Source organism: Hibiscus syriacus, unplaced genomic scaffold, assembly GCF_006381635.1.
Source record: "Hibiscus syriacus cultivar Baekdansim isolate YM2019G1 unplaced genomic scaffold, ASM638163v2 tig00112738_pilon, whole genome shotgun sequence".
NCBI lineage: Eukaryota > Viridiplantae > Streptophyta > Magnoliopsida > Malvales > Malvaceae > Hibiscus > Hibiscus syriacus.
This window is the reverse complement of record NW_024063392.1, coordinates 5,305,502-5,324,284: the sequence shown is the minus strand read 5'-3', so window position 1 is coordinate 5,324,284 and position 18,783 is coordinate 5,305,502. Positions and strand designations below refer to the sequence as shown.

At 32.2% G+C, this 18,783-nt stretch overlaps 1 protein-coding gene across 1 annotated transcript; it reads right to left on the bottom strand.

The window, feature by feature from the left end:
* Window positions 1–16,368: 16,368 nt before the first annotated feature.
* On the bottom strand, window positions 16,369–17,807 carry LOC120183065. The gene is made up of 4 exons (XM_039187854.1): window positions 17,682–17,807; window positions 17,188–17,197; window positions 16,948–17,051; window positions 16,369–16,605 (listed from the first exon to the last, which is right to left on the bottom strand). The coding sequence occupies exons 1-4, from the start codon at window positions 17,805–17,807 to the stop codon at window positions 16,369–16,371; spliced, it is 477 nt and encodes a 158-aa protein (XP_039043785.1).
* Window positions 17,808–18,783: the final 976 nt, after the last annotated feature.

Below are 18,783 nucleotides of genomic sequence, written 5' to 3'. Positions count from 1 at the left end.
ATTAATAACTGTTGTTATAAGCGAATTCTGCTAAAGGCAAATACTTTTCCCTTGATCCTTTGAAATCAATAACACACGCCCTTAGCATGTCTTCAAGTATCTGAATAGTTTGCTCAGACTGACCATCTGTCTGAGGATGATAAGTTGTGCTGAAACTTAATTGAGTTCCCAATGCCTCATGAAAAGACTTCCAAAATCTCGAAGTGAATCTCAGATATCTGTCTAAAACTATCGAAATGGGTACTCCATGAATTCGTACTATTTCTATGATATATAACTCAATATACTTGTTCATAGAATAATCTTCTCAAACTGGGATAAAGTGTGTTATTTTTGTCAATCTATCCACTATCACCCAGATCAAATCTTTCTTATTGGGTGTCAAAGGTAAACCTATTACAAAATCAATGGTAACTCGTTCCCATTTCCACTGAGGAATGGAGATAGGTTGCAATAACCCCGAAAGCACTTGGGGTTTTACTTTTACCTGCTGACAGGTTAGACATTTAGAAACAAACTCAGTGATAGCTCTTTCATACGTGCCCACCAATACCGACTCTTTAAATCTTGATATATTTTATTTCCTCCTGGATGCATAGTCAAATGACTATAATGAGCTTCAGAAAGAATATATTTCTTCAGTTCTTCGTCATATGGTATGTCAATTCGATTGTAATAATACAAACATCTATCAGACTTAATTTCAAAATCGGTCATTTCCCCTTCTTTGCTTGCTCCATTCTATCTAGACACTTCTTATATTTATTCTGAAGATCCTAGATTCGATCTACTAGTGCAGGTCTCAATCTCAATTCTGCAACCAATGCACCATTTTTGTCCATTGACAGTCGTGCATCTAACGCTCTCATAGTAGCAAAAGTTTTTCGGCTAAGTGCGTCAGCTACCACATTAACCTTCTCAGGATGATAATCAATAATCACATCATAGTCACTGAGAAGTTCAATCCATCTCCTTTGCCTTATATTTAACTTTTTCTAAGTGAATAGATATTTTAAACTCTTATGATCTGTATAAATGTAGCATCACTCACCATATAAATAATGGCACCATATTTCAAAGCAAACACTATAGCTGCTAGCTCCAAATCATATGTCGGATAATTCCATTCGTGTGCCTTTAACTACCTTGAAGCATAGGCTACCACTTTACCTTCTTGCATTAGAACACATCCCAAACCATTATGGGACACATCACTATAAATTACATAATCTTTTCCTAACTCTGGTTGCACTAACTCCGGGGCCTCTGTCAAAATCTTTTTAAGCATATAAAATCTTTCTTGACACTTTTCAGTCCAGACAAATGGTACATCCATTCAAAGTAACTTGGTAAGTAGAGATGCAATTATTGAAAAATTCTTCACAAATCTCCTATAATATCTAGCTAATCCCAAGAAACTTCGAACATCCAAAACATTTTACGGAGGTTTCCACTCCACTATTTCTTGCACCTTCTTGGGATCTACTCTAATTCCTTCTGCTGAAATCACGTGTCCCAGAAAGGCGACATCTGACAGCCAAAATTATTTTTTGACAATTTAGCATATAACTTTTATCTTGCAACGTATGTAGGATGATACAGAGATGTGCGTCATACTCCTCCTTAGTCTTAGAATACACCAAAATATAATTAATGAACACAACCACAAATTGATCCAAATATGGCTGAAATACCCTATTCATCAAATCCATAAATGTTGTTGGAGCATTGGTAAGTCCAAATGGCATCACAACAAACTCATAATGACCATATCAGGTTCTGAAAGCCGTCTTGGGAATATCTTCCTCCTTTATCTTTAGCTGATGATACCCTGACCGAAGACTGATCTTCAAAAATACTAAATCACCCTTGAGCTGATCAAACAGATCATCGATCCTTGGAAGAGGGTATTTATTCTTCACCGTCACCTTATTCAGTTTACGATAATCAATACATAATCTCATTGATCTATCTTTCTTTTTAACAAAAAGTACCGGTGCACCCCATAGAGATACACTCGGTCTAATAAAATCTTGATCAAGTAGCTCTTGTAATTTTGCCTTTAATTCTTTGAGTTTCGTTGGAACTATCCTGTACAGAGCCATTGAAATAGGTGCAGTGCCCGGTAAAATATTAATTTTAAGCTCTACTTCTCGATCAAGAGATAATCCGGGTAATTCAACATGAAATACATCTAGAAATTCTCAAACTATCAAAATATCCTCCAATTGAATTTTAGATGTTCAGGTATCAATCACATTTGCTAAGAAAACTATACAACCTTTTTCCATCATTTTCATTGTTGTCACTAATAATATCACATTAGGCAAAAATTTCGCTTTTTCTCCAATTACTATTATCTCGGTACCCTTTACATCCTTTATAAATAATCGCTTCATGCGATAATTAATCCCAACCATAATGCCGAGATAACCAATCCATGCCTAATATAATCTCAAACTCGTCAAACGGTAACTCCAAAAGATTCACCGGGAATACAACCCCTTGAATCTTTACCGAAAAATTTCTACTAATCTGTGTAACTATAGAACTATGACCCAGTGGATTTATAGCTATCATATCACTATTTATGTGTTCTAACAGAATATTCTTATTTTTAACTAATTCTGAACTAACATAGGAATACGTATAACCCGGATCAATCAAAACAAATACATTCTCATCATAAAGATAGAAAATACCACGTTCAGATTTGTTTTGGTATTGATAACCGAATACCTTGACAACTTTTAGACTGAAATGAGGATGACGCTCCTGATCTTTTAGCTTGTCATCTCCACTCTATAATATAACTCTCAATTTTGTGCAATTTTCAAATCTTTTGCTTTATTCACCATTTCCTGAAAATTGGTCAAATTTGCAGTCAACATCAGTTCCCTGAGTCTAGGGTAGAGGCCTTAAATAAATTTCTTATATATGTTTGTTTCAATGAAAACCATCTCTGAGGCATATAGAGCAAATTTATTAAACTCACATTCATATTTGTACACAGATTTACCACCCTGAATCAGATTAAAGAAATCCTGCTTCATTTGGATAATAAACTGCTCACCAATATATTTCTTCTGAAAGGCCTCTAAGAAAAATCGCCACGTGATCTGATCTGGAGGAACATGTGTTGTCATATTCTTCCACCTTATATGAGCCTGGCCTCGTAATAATGAAACTATTCCATCCCATATTTCATCATCATAACAATAAATATTGTGTCCAACATTATTTCCACATCATTCAACCATTTATCTATCACTAATGGGCCTTCGTTTGCTTCGCCTTTAAATTCTACAGCTCCTAAACTTTTTAATTCTTTCGAAACCAATATTCTCAGAACTGAAGGAGTATATGGATGCAGAGGAAAGGAAGGTGCTGCAGCTAGCTGGTATTGAGCCTTGATAGCCCCTAGAGTTTGTAAAATGTTCTCTGATCTGGAGCCTACACTCTCTGATATGTATGTGTTCCCTATAGTTGAGGTACATACTCTACTTCGTTACTATTACCTGTTGTTCGATGGATTGTCTTATGCCTTCCGAACCCGACATATAAATAAAATCACAAATTTAAGTTAGTAAGGAACATCATCATAAATAAAATCATCAGACCATATCATATAAGTAATTTCAACATCCTAGTGGCATGTACATATTTCAGACATTTAAGGCTCGGTTTAGGTCGAGAATCGACTAGACCTGTAGCTCTGATACCAATAAATGTAACACCCTTAACTCGTATATGTCTCGATATACGAGTCAAAGATGTCACATCAACTTAAAAATATTTACTGAACTGAAATGACATAAAAATTTGTTTATTTTAAAAACATAATAACATAATATATTCTTTTCATGCATAGATACTGATAAAACTAAACTAAGTAAAATAAACTAAAATAGTTCTAGTTTACTATTACATATTATTTAAAATAAATATGATAAATAAAAACTATTGACATAATGATACATGCCACTGCTAGCCAAAAGAAACTTCAATGATGTCTTACTGATACTGGTATTATAGATGATATGCGCATGATGCTTGGAAGGCTCTTTATAAAATGTTTGTATCTCAATCAGACCCTACGCATGAAAATCATCACGCGCTAAGTATAACTTAGTGAGACAATAATACTAAAGGTGAGAACAAATAAATAAAGTATCAACATATATATATAAATTTATAAAATAAAAAAATAAACAAACTTTCATAATTTCAAACCGGATATCTCATGCTGAACTTTATCAGAAACCTAAAAAAGAATCATCTGATGATTTTCATAAAATCATAATAAATCAGATCAGACAGAATAATCAGTCCATATTCTTTTGTAATCAGACACTTTTCAGAACTTTCTTATTTCATTTTCATAGCCCAAAGTATATTTTAAGAGAATATAAGGTACGTGAGTCAGACGAGTGTACACAATACAGATCTCAGATCATCAGAGTCGAAACAGATAAACACACACAGTGCTATTACATCGGAAATAACAATATGCACACAAAGTGCATTCATATCAGAATATATATACTAGTGTACACTCCGGTACACCACAGTATATCATCAGAACAGATAATAACTCCACCTCATGGCATGCCAATTGTACCTTTGACTCTCAATATAACATACTGTGGACTTTCAGTTCATTTCGTAATCATTTGATAAACATCATATCAGAATCAGAAATATATTTAATTCACATTCGTAAAATGTGACATGGGCAGTTCATACCTAAAATCATTCATAAAACTTATTAAAAATATTATGGATATAATTCCATAATCAAAACATAATTCATATCTTTGAAATAAACAAGGTGAGGTTGACTTATCGCAAGTTGTCCTCGATCAAAATAATTAAATAAATAAACTGCACTCATCTTTTCCTCACTACAGAACTTGTATATAATAATCCTAGTCACGAGCTTTGTCCTTTCTTTCGAATCGTTCGGATTGCTAGATTTAACGTAATCTGACAATACCAAATTATAACAAAAAAATTGTTCGAACTACATATTAGTATCGTACTAATATAAACTCATTTTAACATTTGAAAATCTATAAAATAAAATTGATAACTAAATTGATATCAACCAAACTCATAACTCCATTATAACTTCAAACTTATCGAAACACTTATTCAATTCCATAAATAACTATTCTGAACATGATTTTTCAACTTTTACCAATTATAAAATCAACCCACATATTTTAAATTATGTCTAGAATTCAACTCAACTTTTCCTTTAATTCATAATGGTCCTTCACCATTATGATAATTGTACATTAATTATTAAAATTCCAGAACTTGAATAAAATACCCAAATCAATTCTTCAATATTCAAAACATTATAAATTTCAACCCAAACTTTCCTAAACTTTCGAGTTTCAACACTTAACTTTATAAATTTGTAATTCAGCCTCAACTCAATATTTAATTCAAAATTCAACATACTAATAAATTTTCCAACATTAGATAATTTACTCAAATAATACTTCTTCATTTAAGAACTTGCAAACAAGTCCCCAAAGTTTTGGAACATTTCGAATTCCACCATCTAACCATTAAAATGAATTCTTTTAGAATTCTTCTCAACATTTCCAATTTATTAAAAATGGTTTCTTGCCATTTAACTTCAATTCCAAGCATCCAAAAATATACTCAACATTTAAACATTACTCTTCATCTTCTAATCCATTTCAACTTAAATTCTAAAATTTGAATATTCAGACAACTTGCACTACCTTTAAAGAATCAGTATTTTGTATTGCTATACATACTGAAATTTAATTACGTTTCTTCCATTGAAAAATATACTCGAATAAGAATCTATCCATATAAATAAATCCTTCTAATTCATTTTGTACAATTTATAGTGAATTTTCAAAGTTGACCTACATAGTCTGTTTTGTGCAGAATCTGCTGCCCGTTTTTCTGACATTTCCTCAGTTAAAAATTCATTTATTTTTTATACACCTTGAAATTGATCCCCATTTATTTTAAACAAAACTTGATTGATATACAAACGCAATACATAAAAATCACCTCCAAATAATTTTTATATAATTTCTGGTGAATTTTCAAACTCACTGCCAGATTCGAAAATCTAAATTGTTTTCATTAATTTGCATCCTTAGATTCTTCTTCAATTCTTATAACACTTCGAATATCAAGAATCAATATTTAATTATAAAAATCACACTTCCCCTTCATCAATATCTTACCAACTTGAGCATGAAACATGAAGAATTTTATACTAAATGAAAGAGAATTTCATGTAGGTTATTTTATCCTTAATAACCAAACTTAAAATTCTAGTAAAAATGGACCAAAAATTAAAAACAAAGTTTCTCACCTTGGCTATGGGTTTCAGCAGCTTGCTGGAGGAGAGAAGAGTTCACGATGATTCTAAAAAAACAAATCTCCAATTATTAACCTTTAAAACTAATTAAATGATTTTTTTATTCCTTTTGGGCCAAATACCAAAATTACCCTTAATAAATCTTGAAAATTACCAAATGCCATTCTATTATCTTCCATTAAAATATTCCTTGGCCATGCAATTTTCAAATATTGCATTTTAGTCACTAAAATTCCACTGTTTTGGTCAAATCTGAAAAATTGCACAATTCTTAGCCAAACCTCTCTGATATAAAATATTAAAATAATATTTACCACCATTTCCTAACAACCTTCAAATTCTCGTAAAATTTCGATTCGATCCGAATATTCGATTTCAATACCGAACTTTACTACTTTATAGCTTTTAACACAAATTCCAAACTGTTCATTTACATGCTAAAATATATAACTTTTAAAAATTACAAATTTCGATCCCTACACTTTTCAAAGTTTATTTAGCCACTAAACTTTCAAAACTTATATTTTAGTCACTGGTCAAAATTTGGGGTATTACAAATAAAATATCTCAAATTTTTTACAATTTTTTTATTAGAGTAGGTCAAGCCCTGCAGCAATGTAGGGGTTTAAAATTTTATCGTAATGTTTCAAAGTTATCATTTAAGAAAATAATGAATTTATAAATATTTTTAAGGGTGATCACATATATATTAACAATACAAATTTTTATATGGAGTAACCATATAAAATTTCAAGATAGGTGCAATCAATAAAATACATAAGTAATAAGAATTTATATTTCATGATGCACATTTGCTCACCCTATACAAACAGTAGATCTCTCACTAATTTAAGATATATTACTAAAATAATATTATCTAATCAATACTTGTCATATAACATTTTTTTAATTAAAATCATTGATTTTCTAAAAATAATCTTAAAATCTCTATTGATAAATTTTATATGTGAAAAATCAACCATCGTTATAAAATTATTATAAGGGTCTGTTTGACATTATTTTTGAAAAATGATTTTTAAAAGTGTTGTGGAAAATAACTTTTAAAAGTGTTGTTTAAAAGTGCAGTTTAAAATTTAACTGTTTGAGATTGTTGTTAAAAATTAAGTTTAAAAAAATAAAATGTCAATTATAGAAATTATGTTGTAAACTAAAAATATAGAATTTAAATTATATTTATAATTATTAATACTATGATATATAAAATATATCAATTTAAACTATAATTAAAATCTAAAAAAATATTTTAAGATGCCTCATTAATAATATTTTTATAAATGAAATATTTATTAAGAAAAAAATAAATAATATATAATCAATACTTTTTAACAGGTGGATATAAAACTATTATGTAATAATAATTTAAATACTTGTTTTGACAAAAAGAATATTAAAAAATACATTAGTGCTTGCAAATTAAAATGAATTTATTAAAATGAATTTAACATTTGAATTTTATAATAATATTTTAATTATTTCAATTCAACCACAATCACTATTTTAAAATAAAATAATTTAAATGATATATTTATCCTTTCAACCATTCAAAAATAATATATATTATAAATAAATTCAAATGATATTATTATTATATATTAAATATATCAATTTAAATTATAATAAAAATATAAAAAATATAAACAAAAATAATTATAGTAAAAATATATTTTTATAAAAACTCACTATTAATATTTTAATATATAAATCATGAATTTTATTTACTTTTAAGTAATTAAAATAAATTATTAAGTAATAAATTATTTTTTAAGAATATTAATATTAAATTATTAAAATAAAATCTAAATACATAATTGAGTGAAACATATGTTTTAATAAGTGTAAGTATACTTTACTCCCAAATGTAAAGTTAAAAAAAACTACAAATCCTAATTTTTACGATTAGTTTAAAACTACCGTTTTCATCATAATTTTTTTTATTCCTTTACTCATTTAAGATTAATTTTACTGTCAAAACAGATTTTCGAGCGTATGCTAATAACATGGGGAAATGCTTCACGGAAGAAGCAACCCGTTGTGGTACTACTAGCTGGAATGTCGGAACCGCAGGTTGCCCTGATGTAAACCTGCCAAAAGGTAAATCATGTTTATGATTATCAATTATTACCAAAGGAATAGCGTAAACTACATGGTGCATTTTAGGGTTAGTTTAAGTGATAAATAATTTGATTTTGTTTAAATAGATATTAAATTTAAGTCCTTGTAAATATAGAAAATTTTTTGTTGAGAAACTTATACACTAAAATTAGATGTACGATCAAAATCAATTCAAATTAATTAAAATAAAATCTTAAAAATTGGAAGGAAAAATAATTCATGTTGGGTGCAAGATTGACATACATAACAATCGCTGTGGAACTCAAATCGGTAGAATTGATGTTTGTAGCGAAAACAAGGGTCCCGTCAAAGAGATGGTTATATTATATAATTGAATTACACTGTCTTCTCAATTTAGTAGCAAAATCGAGGCACTACGCACTTCTAAACTTTGAACTATTTTATAGTGTACGAGGACAAGAACCTCAATGGCCAATGCAATAGGCGCAAACAAGGCCAATTAGGAATGTGATAGATTTTAAATTATTTGAGTTTGATTTGGTAAAAAATTAGATGATATTTAATTTAAATTGATTCGATTCAAATTTGAATTCGACATAAATTTTTATCAAGATGAAGTGAGATACTTAATATCTGACTTGAAAAATTCGAGAGCAATTCAAAAAAGTTTATTAAATTTTATTTTTTTAAATTAAATTATTAATAATACTAATATTTATATGTTGTTTTTGTTATCCAATCTGAGACGAAATCAAACTTGAGAAAAAAATAAAATAGAAAAAATAAATTTCTTCAAAAATAAAAGAAAAAAATAAACTAGAAAAAATAAATTCTAGAGTTGGCTAGAGTTACAAACTTAGATTCCACTGTGGATTTAATTATAATCGTTTTCTTGAGGATTTCTGATAACCCCGTAAAAAGTCTACATTTTGTGCATTTTTACTTAGGCTATTGGTTGTCTAAAAGCCCATTTAATTGCATTTATCTGCATTCATGCTCATATAGTTGCATATGGTGTTGTTTTATTGCAGCATTTTATTTTGTAAACTGGTGATGTTGATGGGAAATGTTGTATTCTTTTGTTGATGAGCAGGTGAAGAAAGCTGAGGGAGAAGTAGGGATTTGTTGTATCATTCTTGATGAGGAGATTTGGTGAAATGCCATAGCATTTCTGGATGGCTTCTCTGGGCAGAAAAAGACAAAAAGGACGAATATATTTTTATGAGAGCAGCTAGTTGTCCATTTTTTCACGTGAATGCCCTGTCCAGCTGTCGTTGTGAGGACCATGTCCCAGCCTTGTATACCCTTCACGTGAAAGGGATGACACCTAAGGTAAAAAGGGAATTTTTGCACAAAACCTTATAAAATCCCCCCTACAAATAGTTACGGATACCTTACAATTAAATGAGCTTTTTAGAGGTGTGACATAAGAGAGAAGAGGAAGGCGACTTCACAAAATGTTCCCATTTTTTTTTCTTCTTCCTTTTCGTGGTGTCCTCTATAACCAAGCTTCAAGGGGGTAGCAAGCTAGGCCTTTGAGAGAAGCTAACTTGCTAAGGTCGTTCGTGGTGGTTCGAGGAAGCTCATGACATGTCGAGAGTTTGGGAGTTTTCCTCTTCCCTTCTTGCTTTCATTTTATTTCTTTTGATGTGTTGTAATGGATGAATTATCCTTGTGGATGATTTGTACCCCCACCGTGAACTAAATTATTTGGTGTGAGTTTATTTTGGATGATTATATTTTGTTTCGAATGGAGGGTTTATATTTTCCATGTTAAATGTTTGCTTTGTTCATTGTTTAAATATTTAGTAACTTAGATTTGTAAAGGCTTTCGAGAGTTAGCCATTTTCCAAGTTTTGATGCCTAAAATTGAGAGAGTTAGGTTAGATCTACGTGAACAATGAAGCTAATTTGGGATAGTAAGGCTCTCACCTTATAGATAAGGAAAGGGTTTCAACGACTAAAAGAGGTAGGACTTATTCAATATTATTATGCTGCAGTTCACGCTGAAAGGTATTGCCGTACCATTTTCATTATCAGGTTTTTTACTAGAGATAACCTAGGACCACTTTAGTAAAACCCGTCAAGCAATATACCCATGGAAAATGTGACCATTTTAGAGACAAAGTATAAGATTCCTAAGTAAACCCAACCATTTATCCCCATAAAAACTTGTTTGTGCAAGTTTGTCAAGTGTCTTATTTCATACCTCAGTGCTCATTTTATTTTGCTTTAGCATTTTGTTTGATTATCACATCAATTTGCCACAACATTTTATACCTCACACCTACTATTTTTCCATAACATTCTTGTTCCACTTGTTCATACCATTTATACTTTACTAGTGACATTTTAGTACATAGCTTTACTCGAAATCCCATAAATCCCTGTGGAGACGATACTCACTCACTACTACATTACTTGTTCGATTGTGTATACCTGCATTGTTTTGCTTGCCATATCATAGTACATTACACACGCAACAAGGTTTTGGCGCTGTTACCTGGGATTGACAATTGGAGATTTAAAGTTTAGTTATAACATTATTGTGTTTCTTTATTTTTGTATAGTTTTACTTGTTACTTTTGTTTATCATTTTCAGGTTTTGTTGTTGCATGACCCGAGGAAGACTCGAATGACCAATACTACCAATTGAACTTGAGATTGAACAATTTTTTCGTCAAAGAAGATATGCTCAACATGCTCAAAGAAACATGTATAGATTACCAACCAAGGAGCTGAACAAGTGGAGGATCTCGAAGACCCAAATGCTACAAAACATCCCAACGGAGGAAATGCTGCGCGACCACGTGCTATTAGAGATCACTTAGCTCCTATCTTGGATGATTTAAACCATGGTATTGTGGCTCCTAAGATTCAATAAGTTCACTTCGAGCTTAAACCAGTGATGTTTAACATGTTAAACTTGATCAGGAAATTTGGTGGTACGCCTCAGGAAGATGCAAGGTAACACATTTGTGCTTTCTTGGAAGTGTGCGATTCCTTTAGACAGGAAGGGGTACATGAAGATGCGCTGAAGCTAAAATTATTCCCTTATTTATTGCATGACCCAACAAGAGCTTGGCTAGGTAGCGTTCCATCCGGATCGATGAAATCTTTTTCTAATCTATGTAAAAGTTTTTGTTGTGGTATAATCTGCCCACCATGAACACTTAATTCAGAAATGACATAGCATCTTTTCGTCAAGCTGATAACGAATCAATGTATGAGTGTGGGGACAACAATAAAAGATTCTTGTACAAGTGTACCAACCATGGATTCCACGACTGGATGCAAGTTATGATGTTCTACAATAGTGTAACACCCCAACCCATACCCGACCTAGATACGAGTCTGAGATGTCACATTAACTTTTTAAAACAATATTCTTAACAAAATACATATAATTTGGACTTATATTAAGAAAATATGGTAATATATTGTTGAATTATGTTTGTTATAACCAATTTAAGAAAATATATGTTTTATAAATAGTACTATACGGTATGAACAGTACCGTGAACAATAATGAACAATACTGTGAACAGTACAAAATGCTAAAATTTTTCTAGATTGCTGCAGGGGTATTGATACCTGCTACAGTAATTTTTGGCAAAACATATAAAACTCATAAAAATTTAAACTTTCAACACAATAAAGTTATCATTTACATAAATATGTTTAAAACATTCCAAAACTCGATCAGAGCACACATACTTAATTTAAAGACTTTATTTACATGCTAACCTATTTATCACATAATAATACATATTATTTAAGTTTCTTCTAATCTGGTAGTTGTAGAAGTAATGTTGTCCCAGCTGTCTAACCTTGCTTGTCTATCTTCTCCGATCCTACGTGTGAAATACTCACATTCTAAGTCATAGACTTAGTGAGGCATAATAATAATGACAATGAAATATAATAATAATGTCATCATGAGATGAAATGTAACAAAATTACATATTTAATCCATGCAAGTTACATAACCATATATCTTACCTGTAATCTCATCAAATTAACCATCATGAATTCATATAATAAGTTCACTGGCCCATGATATAATACTGAGAACTTGAGTTATGTGAGTACTATGAGGTTGTGCACTTTGTTATCACCACAGCTCATATAAATTTGCACCGAAGTACCACGTAGAATTTGTCCCAAAGGACCGCGTAGAAATGCACCGTAGTGCCATATAAGATTTGTCCATAAGGACCACATAGAAATTCCTTAAGAATCATATACATATACCAAGGATCAAGTAGGTGTCTCAAAAGACCTCATACAAGTTCCAAAGAATACATATATGTTCCGAAGGACCACGTAGAATTGTCCTGAAGGATCACGTAGAATTGTCCCGAAGGACCGCATAAACCCTCTACTTTTAGCATGCCAACTATACCTATAGTTCTCATCTACATAACATGGGCTTTCACAATTCACATAGTGTATCTCATAGACATATTATTTCCATACCTTTATCACATAGCTCATATTACTTTTCCTATTCATGTCACATAATGCGGTATAAACTCATATCATGTTTCATAATATGAAATGAATCATATATCAAAGTATTAAATCTAGACTTATCACAAGTCTAGAAATGAAAATATTTATATAATCATGCTATGCATATGCACTCACCTATGTCTCCTTGTTTTTCCATCAATCAATCTTACTTGTCACTTGTTCCGAAACTCATTTAGGCTCGATATTTACATAAATATAATTTTCAAGATGATTATCAGAAGCCTAAATCTTGTAATTTGATACTAATAACTTAAAATAATTTAATGAACCAAACTTCAACTTTTCCTTTAAGGGGTATCGATACCATCCTTAGGGTATCTGTACCCTTATTGCATTCTGTGATTTTTCGTTCAAGGGGGTATCGGAACACATACATAGAGTATCAATACACTCTGCCCAAAACAGGTTTTTTCACTTGAAAATTCATCAACTCTTCATTGAATTTTCTCATACAAAGCTCATTTCATACCACCAAACTCAACTACAACTATTTTAACTAATTTTTATCATTCTCACACCTTATTAACTTCCATATCTCATCCAAATTCTTAAAGCTAAGAATCCTACCAAATTTTCCATGTTATCCAAACTTAATTCTAACACTTATAACTTCTTATTCATTCCTATGACAAGTCAAATTCAACTTTTAAATTCACTTATACCTCTTTATTCAAAATTTAACTTATCCACTTCTTATCTTTAATCCTTCATAACTTATAAATCTTTGAGTTTCTATGACCCTTTTTCATCTCCATCATGTTTCTTATGTCTTTCTTAACCAAAACCATACTTAAATTTTAAGGATTAACCAAAAGAAATCAAACTTACATTGGGCTTGGGTGCTTCACGTTTGGGAGAAGAAGAAGACAAGAAGATAATTTTGGAAACTATGTTTCCCCAAATTATGATTCACATGGGTATTATAATACCCATTAATTATTTAATTATTACCCCTTGTTCAATGACCCCTTTACCCTTTTACTCTTCCTTCATTTATTAATTCATCCTTCACCAACATCTTTCAATTAATTCCTTCACTTTTCAATTTATTTAATCTGGTCATTGAATTTTAAAATCTTACACTTTAACCACTAACCCGATATTGAGGATGTTACAAATCTCCCCCTTAAGAAAATTCATCCTCGAATTTTCATTACACGAACAAATGGGGGTACTTATGCCGCATATCTTCTTCACGCTCCCACGTTGCTTCCTCTACCTTGTGATTTATCCATTGAACTTTGACCAAAGGAATAGTCTTATTCCTCAGTTGTTTTACCTCGTGAGCTAATACTTGAACAAGTTCATCTTCATAAGTCAGATCAGATTGAACATCAATCTTTTATGGTGTCACGATATGAGTAGGATTAGATCTATATCTTCGAAGCATTGAAACGTGAAAGACATCATGTATCTTTTCCATCTCAGGTGGCAAAGCTAGTTGATATGTCACATGTCCTACTCTCTTTACAATTTCATAAGGTCCAATAAACCGATGACTAAGTTTTCCTTTACGTCCAAACCGTAATACTTTCTTCCAGGAAGATACTTTCAAGTAAACTTTATCTCCAACTTCAAATTCAATCTCTTTTCTTTTAAGGTCAGAATAGGACTTTTGTCGATATAATGCCACTTTGAGATTATTCTAAATTTCTCGAACTTTCTCTTCCACATCTTGAATCAAATCCGGACCAAGAACACTTCGATATTTGAGTTTATACCAGTTTAATAGAGTACGCCATTTTCTTTCATATAACGCCTCATAGGGTGCCATCTTGATACTGGATTGATAACTATTGTTATAAGAGAACTCTGCCAGTGGAAAATATTTCTCCCACGAACCTTTGAACTCTATTACACATGCTCTCAACATATCTTCCAAGATTTGAATAGTCCTTTCTGATTGCCCGTTAGTCTGAGGATGAAAAATCGTACTAAAGTTTAAACGAGTTCCCAATGCTCCATGTAGGGATTTCCAGAATCTTAAAGTAAATCGAGGGTCTCGATCAGAAACTATAGAAACAGGCACTCCATGCAATCTAACAATTTCTCTAATGTACAACTCTGCGTACTTTTCTATAGAGAAATCTGTTGTAACTGGAAGGAAATACGCTGACTTAGTTAATCGATCAACAATTACCCATATTGAATCTCTTTTGTTTAGAGTCAAGGGTAACCCTGAAATAAAATCCATCATCACATTTTCCCACTTCCATTGTGGAATGGAAAGCGGTTGCAATAATCATGAACGGAACTTGATGCTTAGCTTTAACTTGTTGACATACCAAGCACTTAGACACAAATTCTGTGATATTTCTTTTCATTTCTAACCACCAATACCGATATTTCAAATCCATATACATCTTGGTTCGACTTGGTTGCATCGTCAATAGGCTGCAATGAGCCTTTGTCAATAAATCTTTCTTCAATTCCTCATCGTCTGGTATCACAAATCTTCCTTTATAATACAATTTCCCATCCGAATTAACCTCAAAATTTTTAATTTCTTCATTTTTTACTTGCTCTATTTTTTTCAAACACATTTCATCTTTACTTTGTAATTCCTCAATTCGATCCAACCACATTGGTTTAAGCTTTAACTCTGCACATAGACCACCATCTCCAGTTAAAGAAAATCTTACATCCATAGCTCGTAAATCTACAAACGTTTTCCTGCTCAAAGCATCTGCTACCACGTTAGTCTTTCCGGGATGGTAGTCAATTATCACATAATAATGTTTTAAGAACTCAACCTATCTCCTTTGCCTCAAATTAAGTTCTTTTTGAGTCATCAAATACTTCAAACTCTTATGATCTGTATACAAGTAACAACGTTCTCCGTACATGTAGTGACGCTAAATCTTGAGAGCGAACACTACAACAACCATTTCTAAATCATAAGCTGGATAATTCTTTTCATGTGGTTTCAACTATCTTGATGAATACGCTACCACTTTCCCTTATTGCATTAATACACATCCCAATCCATTATGGGACGCGTCACTGTATACTATAAAATTCTTATCGGATTCAGGTTGAACTAATACATGAGCTTCTTTCAAAATTCTCTTTAAAGCTTCAAAACTTTCTTGGCACTTCGAAGTCCAAACAAAGGATACGTTCTTCCTCATCAGCTTTGTTAAAGGCATCCCTATCATCGAAAAATTCTTAACGAATCTTCGATAATAACCAGCAAGTCCAAGAAAATTCCAAACTTTCGAATCATTCATTAGAACTTCTCAGTCTATTATAGCTTTTATCTTTTGAGGGTTCACCCTAATCCCATCTTCAGAGATCACATGCCCCAAGAAAATTACTTCATTTAGCCAAAATTCACATTTGGACATTTTAGCGTAAATCTTCTAATCCTTGAGAATTTGTAAAACTATCCTCAGATGTACGCTATGCTCTTTATTGGATTTCAAATACACTAGTATTTCATCGATAAAGACAACAACAAACTGGTCCAAATAGGGCTGAAAAATCATGTTCATGAGGTCCATGAAAGCAGAAGCTGCATTTGTCACTCCAAATGGTATCACAATGAACTCATAGTGACCATACCTCATTCTAAATGCCGTCTTTGGAATATCTTTCTCCTGAATCTTCAATTGATGGTAACCAGAACGTAAATCAAACTTTGAAAATACCGAAGCTCCTTTTAACTGATCGAACAAGTCATCAATTCGAGGAAGGGGATACTTGTTCTTGATTGTCACCTTATTGAGCTGTCTATAATCAATACAAAGACGCATTGAACTATCATTCTTCTTAACAAATAACACTGGATCTCCCTAAGGTGACACACTTGGTCGAATAAATCCCTTCTCTAGTAACTCTTGTAATTGCTTTTTTAATTCTTTCAATTCTTTCGGAGCCATACGATAAGGTGCCATTGCAATAGGAGTTGTTCCCAACATTACTTCAATTTGAAATTCTACCTCTCTATCTGGAGGTAATCTTGGCAACTCAGCAGGGAACACATCAGGAAATTCTCTGACTATCGGAATCTCATCTAACCCTTTCTCTTTAACTCTTGTATCTACTACATTTGCAAGAAAACCTTGTCATCCTTGTAGCATCAACTTCTTTGCTGCCATTGCCGATATTACATTTGCTAAAGGATTAGACCTTTCACTAAGCACATTTACTTCTATCCCTTCTGGACTCTTCAAAGTTACCTTTTTCAATCTACAATCAACATTCCCATAATAACGAAATAGCCAATCCATTCCCAGATTCACTTCAAATTCATCAAAAGGTAGTTCCATCATATTAGTAGGGAATTTAATTCCCTGAATCTTTTAGGGGATACCCCTTACAGACCTTGTTTACCCGAGAATTATGCCCTAAAGGATTAGTTACTATTATCTTATTACTCGTAGCTTCTAAAGGGATTCTCAATTCCTTTACTAATTTACTGGTAATATATAAATAATTAGAACCCGGATCAATCAGCACCAATACTAATTTATCATACAACTCGAAAGTACCTGCTATAATATCAGGATCATCACGGTCGTCACTTGTCTTTAAATTGTATACCCGTGCAGTAGAGCGAATTTCAAGTTGTGTAAAGGATTCATATTGATTCCTCCCTTTACCTCTTCCTCATCCTATTTGGGAAGCAGAAACATTCCTTTCAAATGGTGCAAACTCACCCCTATTAATGGACAATCCCAGATAAAATGTCTGGCATTTCCACATCGGAAACAGACTCCAGAAGCCATTCGACATGTTCCAAAATGATTTTTCCCACAATGCTGACATTATCTCGCTTGACTTTGAGTGGCTCTCCCATTATTGGATCCCACTGATTGCATCTGTCAAGTTCTCATCTAACTTGCTCCTTTAGCAGAGGATGCAATTGATTCTGATCTAGCTTGAGGTCGGAATCCCAAATCTCTTCCTCTTTTTGATGGTGTTGTACTCGAAAAAGTATCAGTCCTCTTAGATATATGAACTCTTGAGTCCCTAAATATCTCATTCTGAGCTCTCTCAAGAGCTTTAGCACGATTAGTTACCTTCTGGAACGATGAAAAATTCAGTACTATCAGTATCTCTTTCAATATAGGGCGCAAGCCCTCCACAAACCATTCACAAACATCTTTTTTAGTAATCAAAAGCTTCGAAGCAAACCAACTCAGCTTATTAAATTCACATTCGTATTCATATACGGAGTGATTCATCTGTTTCAAATTTATAAACTCCTGCTTCATTTGCCTGATGAATTGATCTCCAATATATTTTTACTTAAACTCTTCCAAGAACAGAGACCAAGTTACTTTATCACTTGACATCCTCATAGTGGCATCCATCTACCATATTCTAGCTTGTCCTCTAAGTAATGACACAGCTCCATCCATCTTCTCCACTTCAGAATAGTGGAGACCATCTAAAATGATTTTCAAATCCTTTAACCAAAGATCCGCTGCAACCAGACCTTCTTCAGTTTCTCCCTTAAATTCGGGAGCTCCTAATCCTCTCAACTCCTTTGCTACATTTACTCTGGGAGTTGATGGAGCAAGAAGTTGGAAACGCATCAATACCATATCTAATGTTCTAAAGAACACATCTTGATCAGCTATAGACACTCCAGAAAGTGCATGTTCTTCACCTTGCCTGGCCAGAGCAGGTGAATTACTAATTTCAGCGGGTCGATCATCTTCCGCTTCACTTTGAGAACTATCATGTCCGGACATCTAATAAGAATAAACATATCATTCTATTAGCAAAACAACATACTCATTACTATACCAGATCAGAAGTTCTCACTA

Excerpts from the sequence above, each read along its gene's own strand:
- LOC120183065 (XM_039187854.1), bottom strand. The coding sequence starts at position 17,807 with ATGGGAGAGCCACTCAAAGTCAAGCGAGATAATGTCAGCATTGTGGGA. Across the intron at positions 16,606-16,947 it reads GATTACCTCCAGATAGAGAG|GAGAAAGATATTCCAAAGAC; the intron begins GTAGAATTTCAA and ends TTGAAGATTCAG.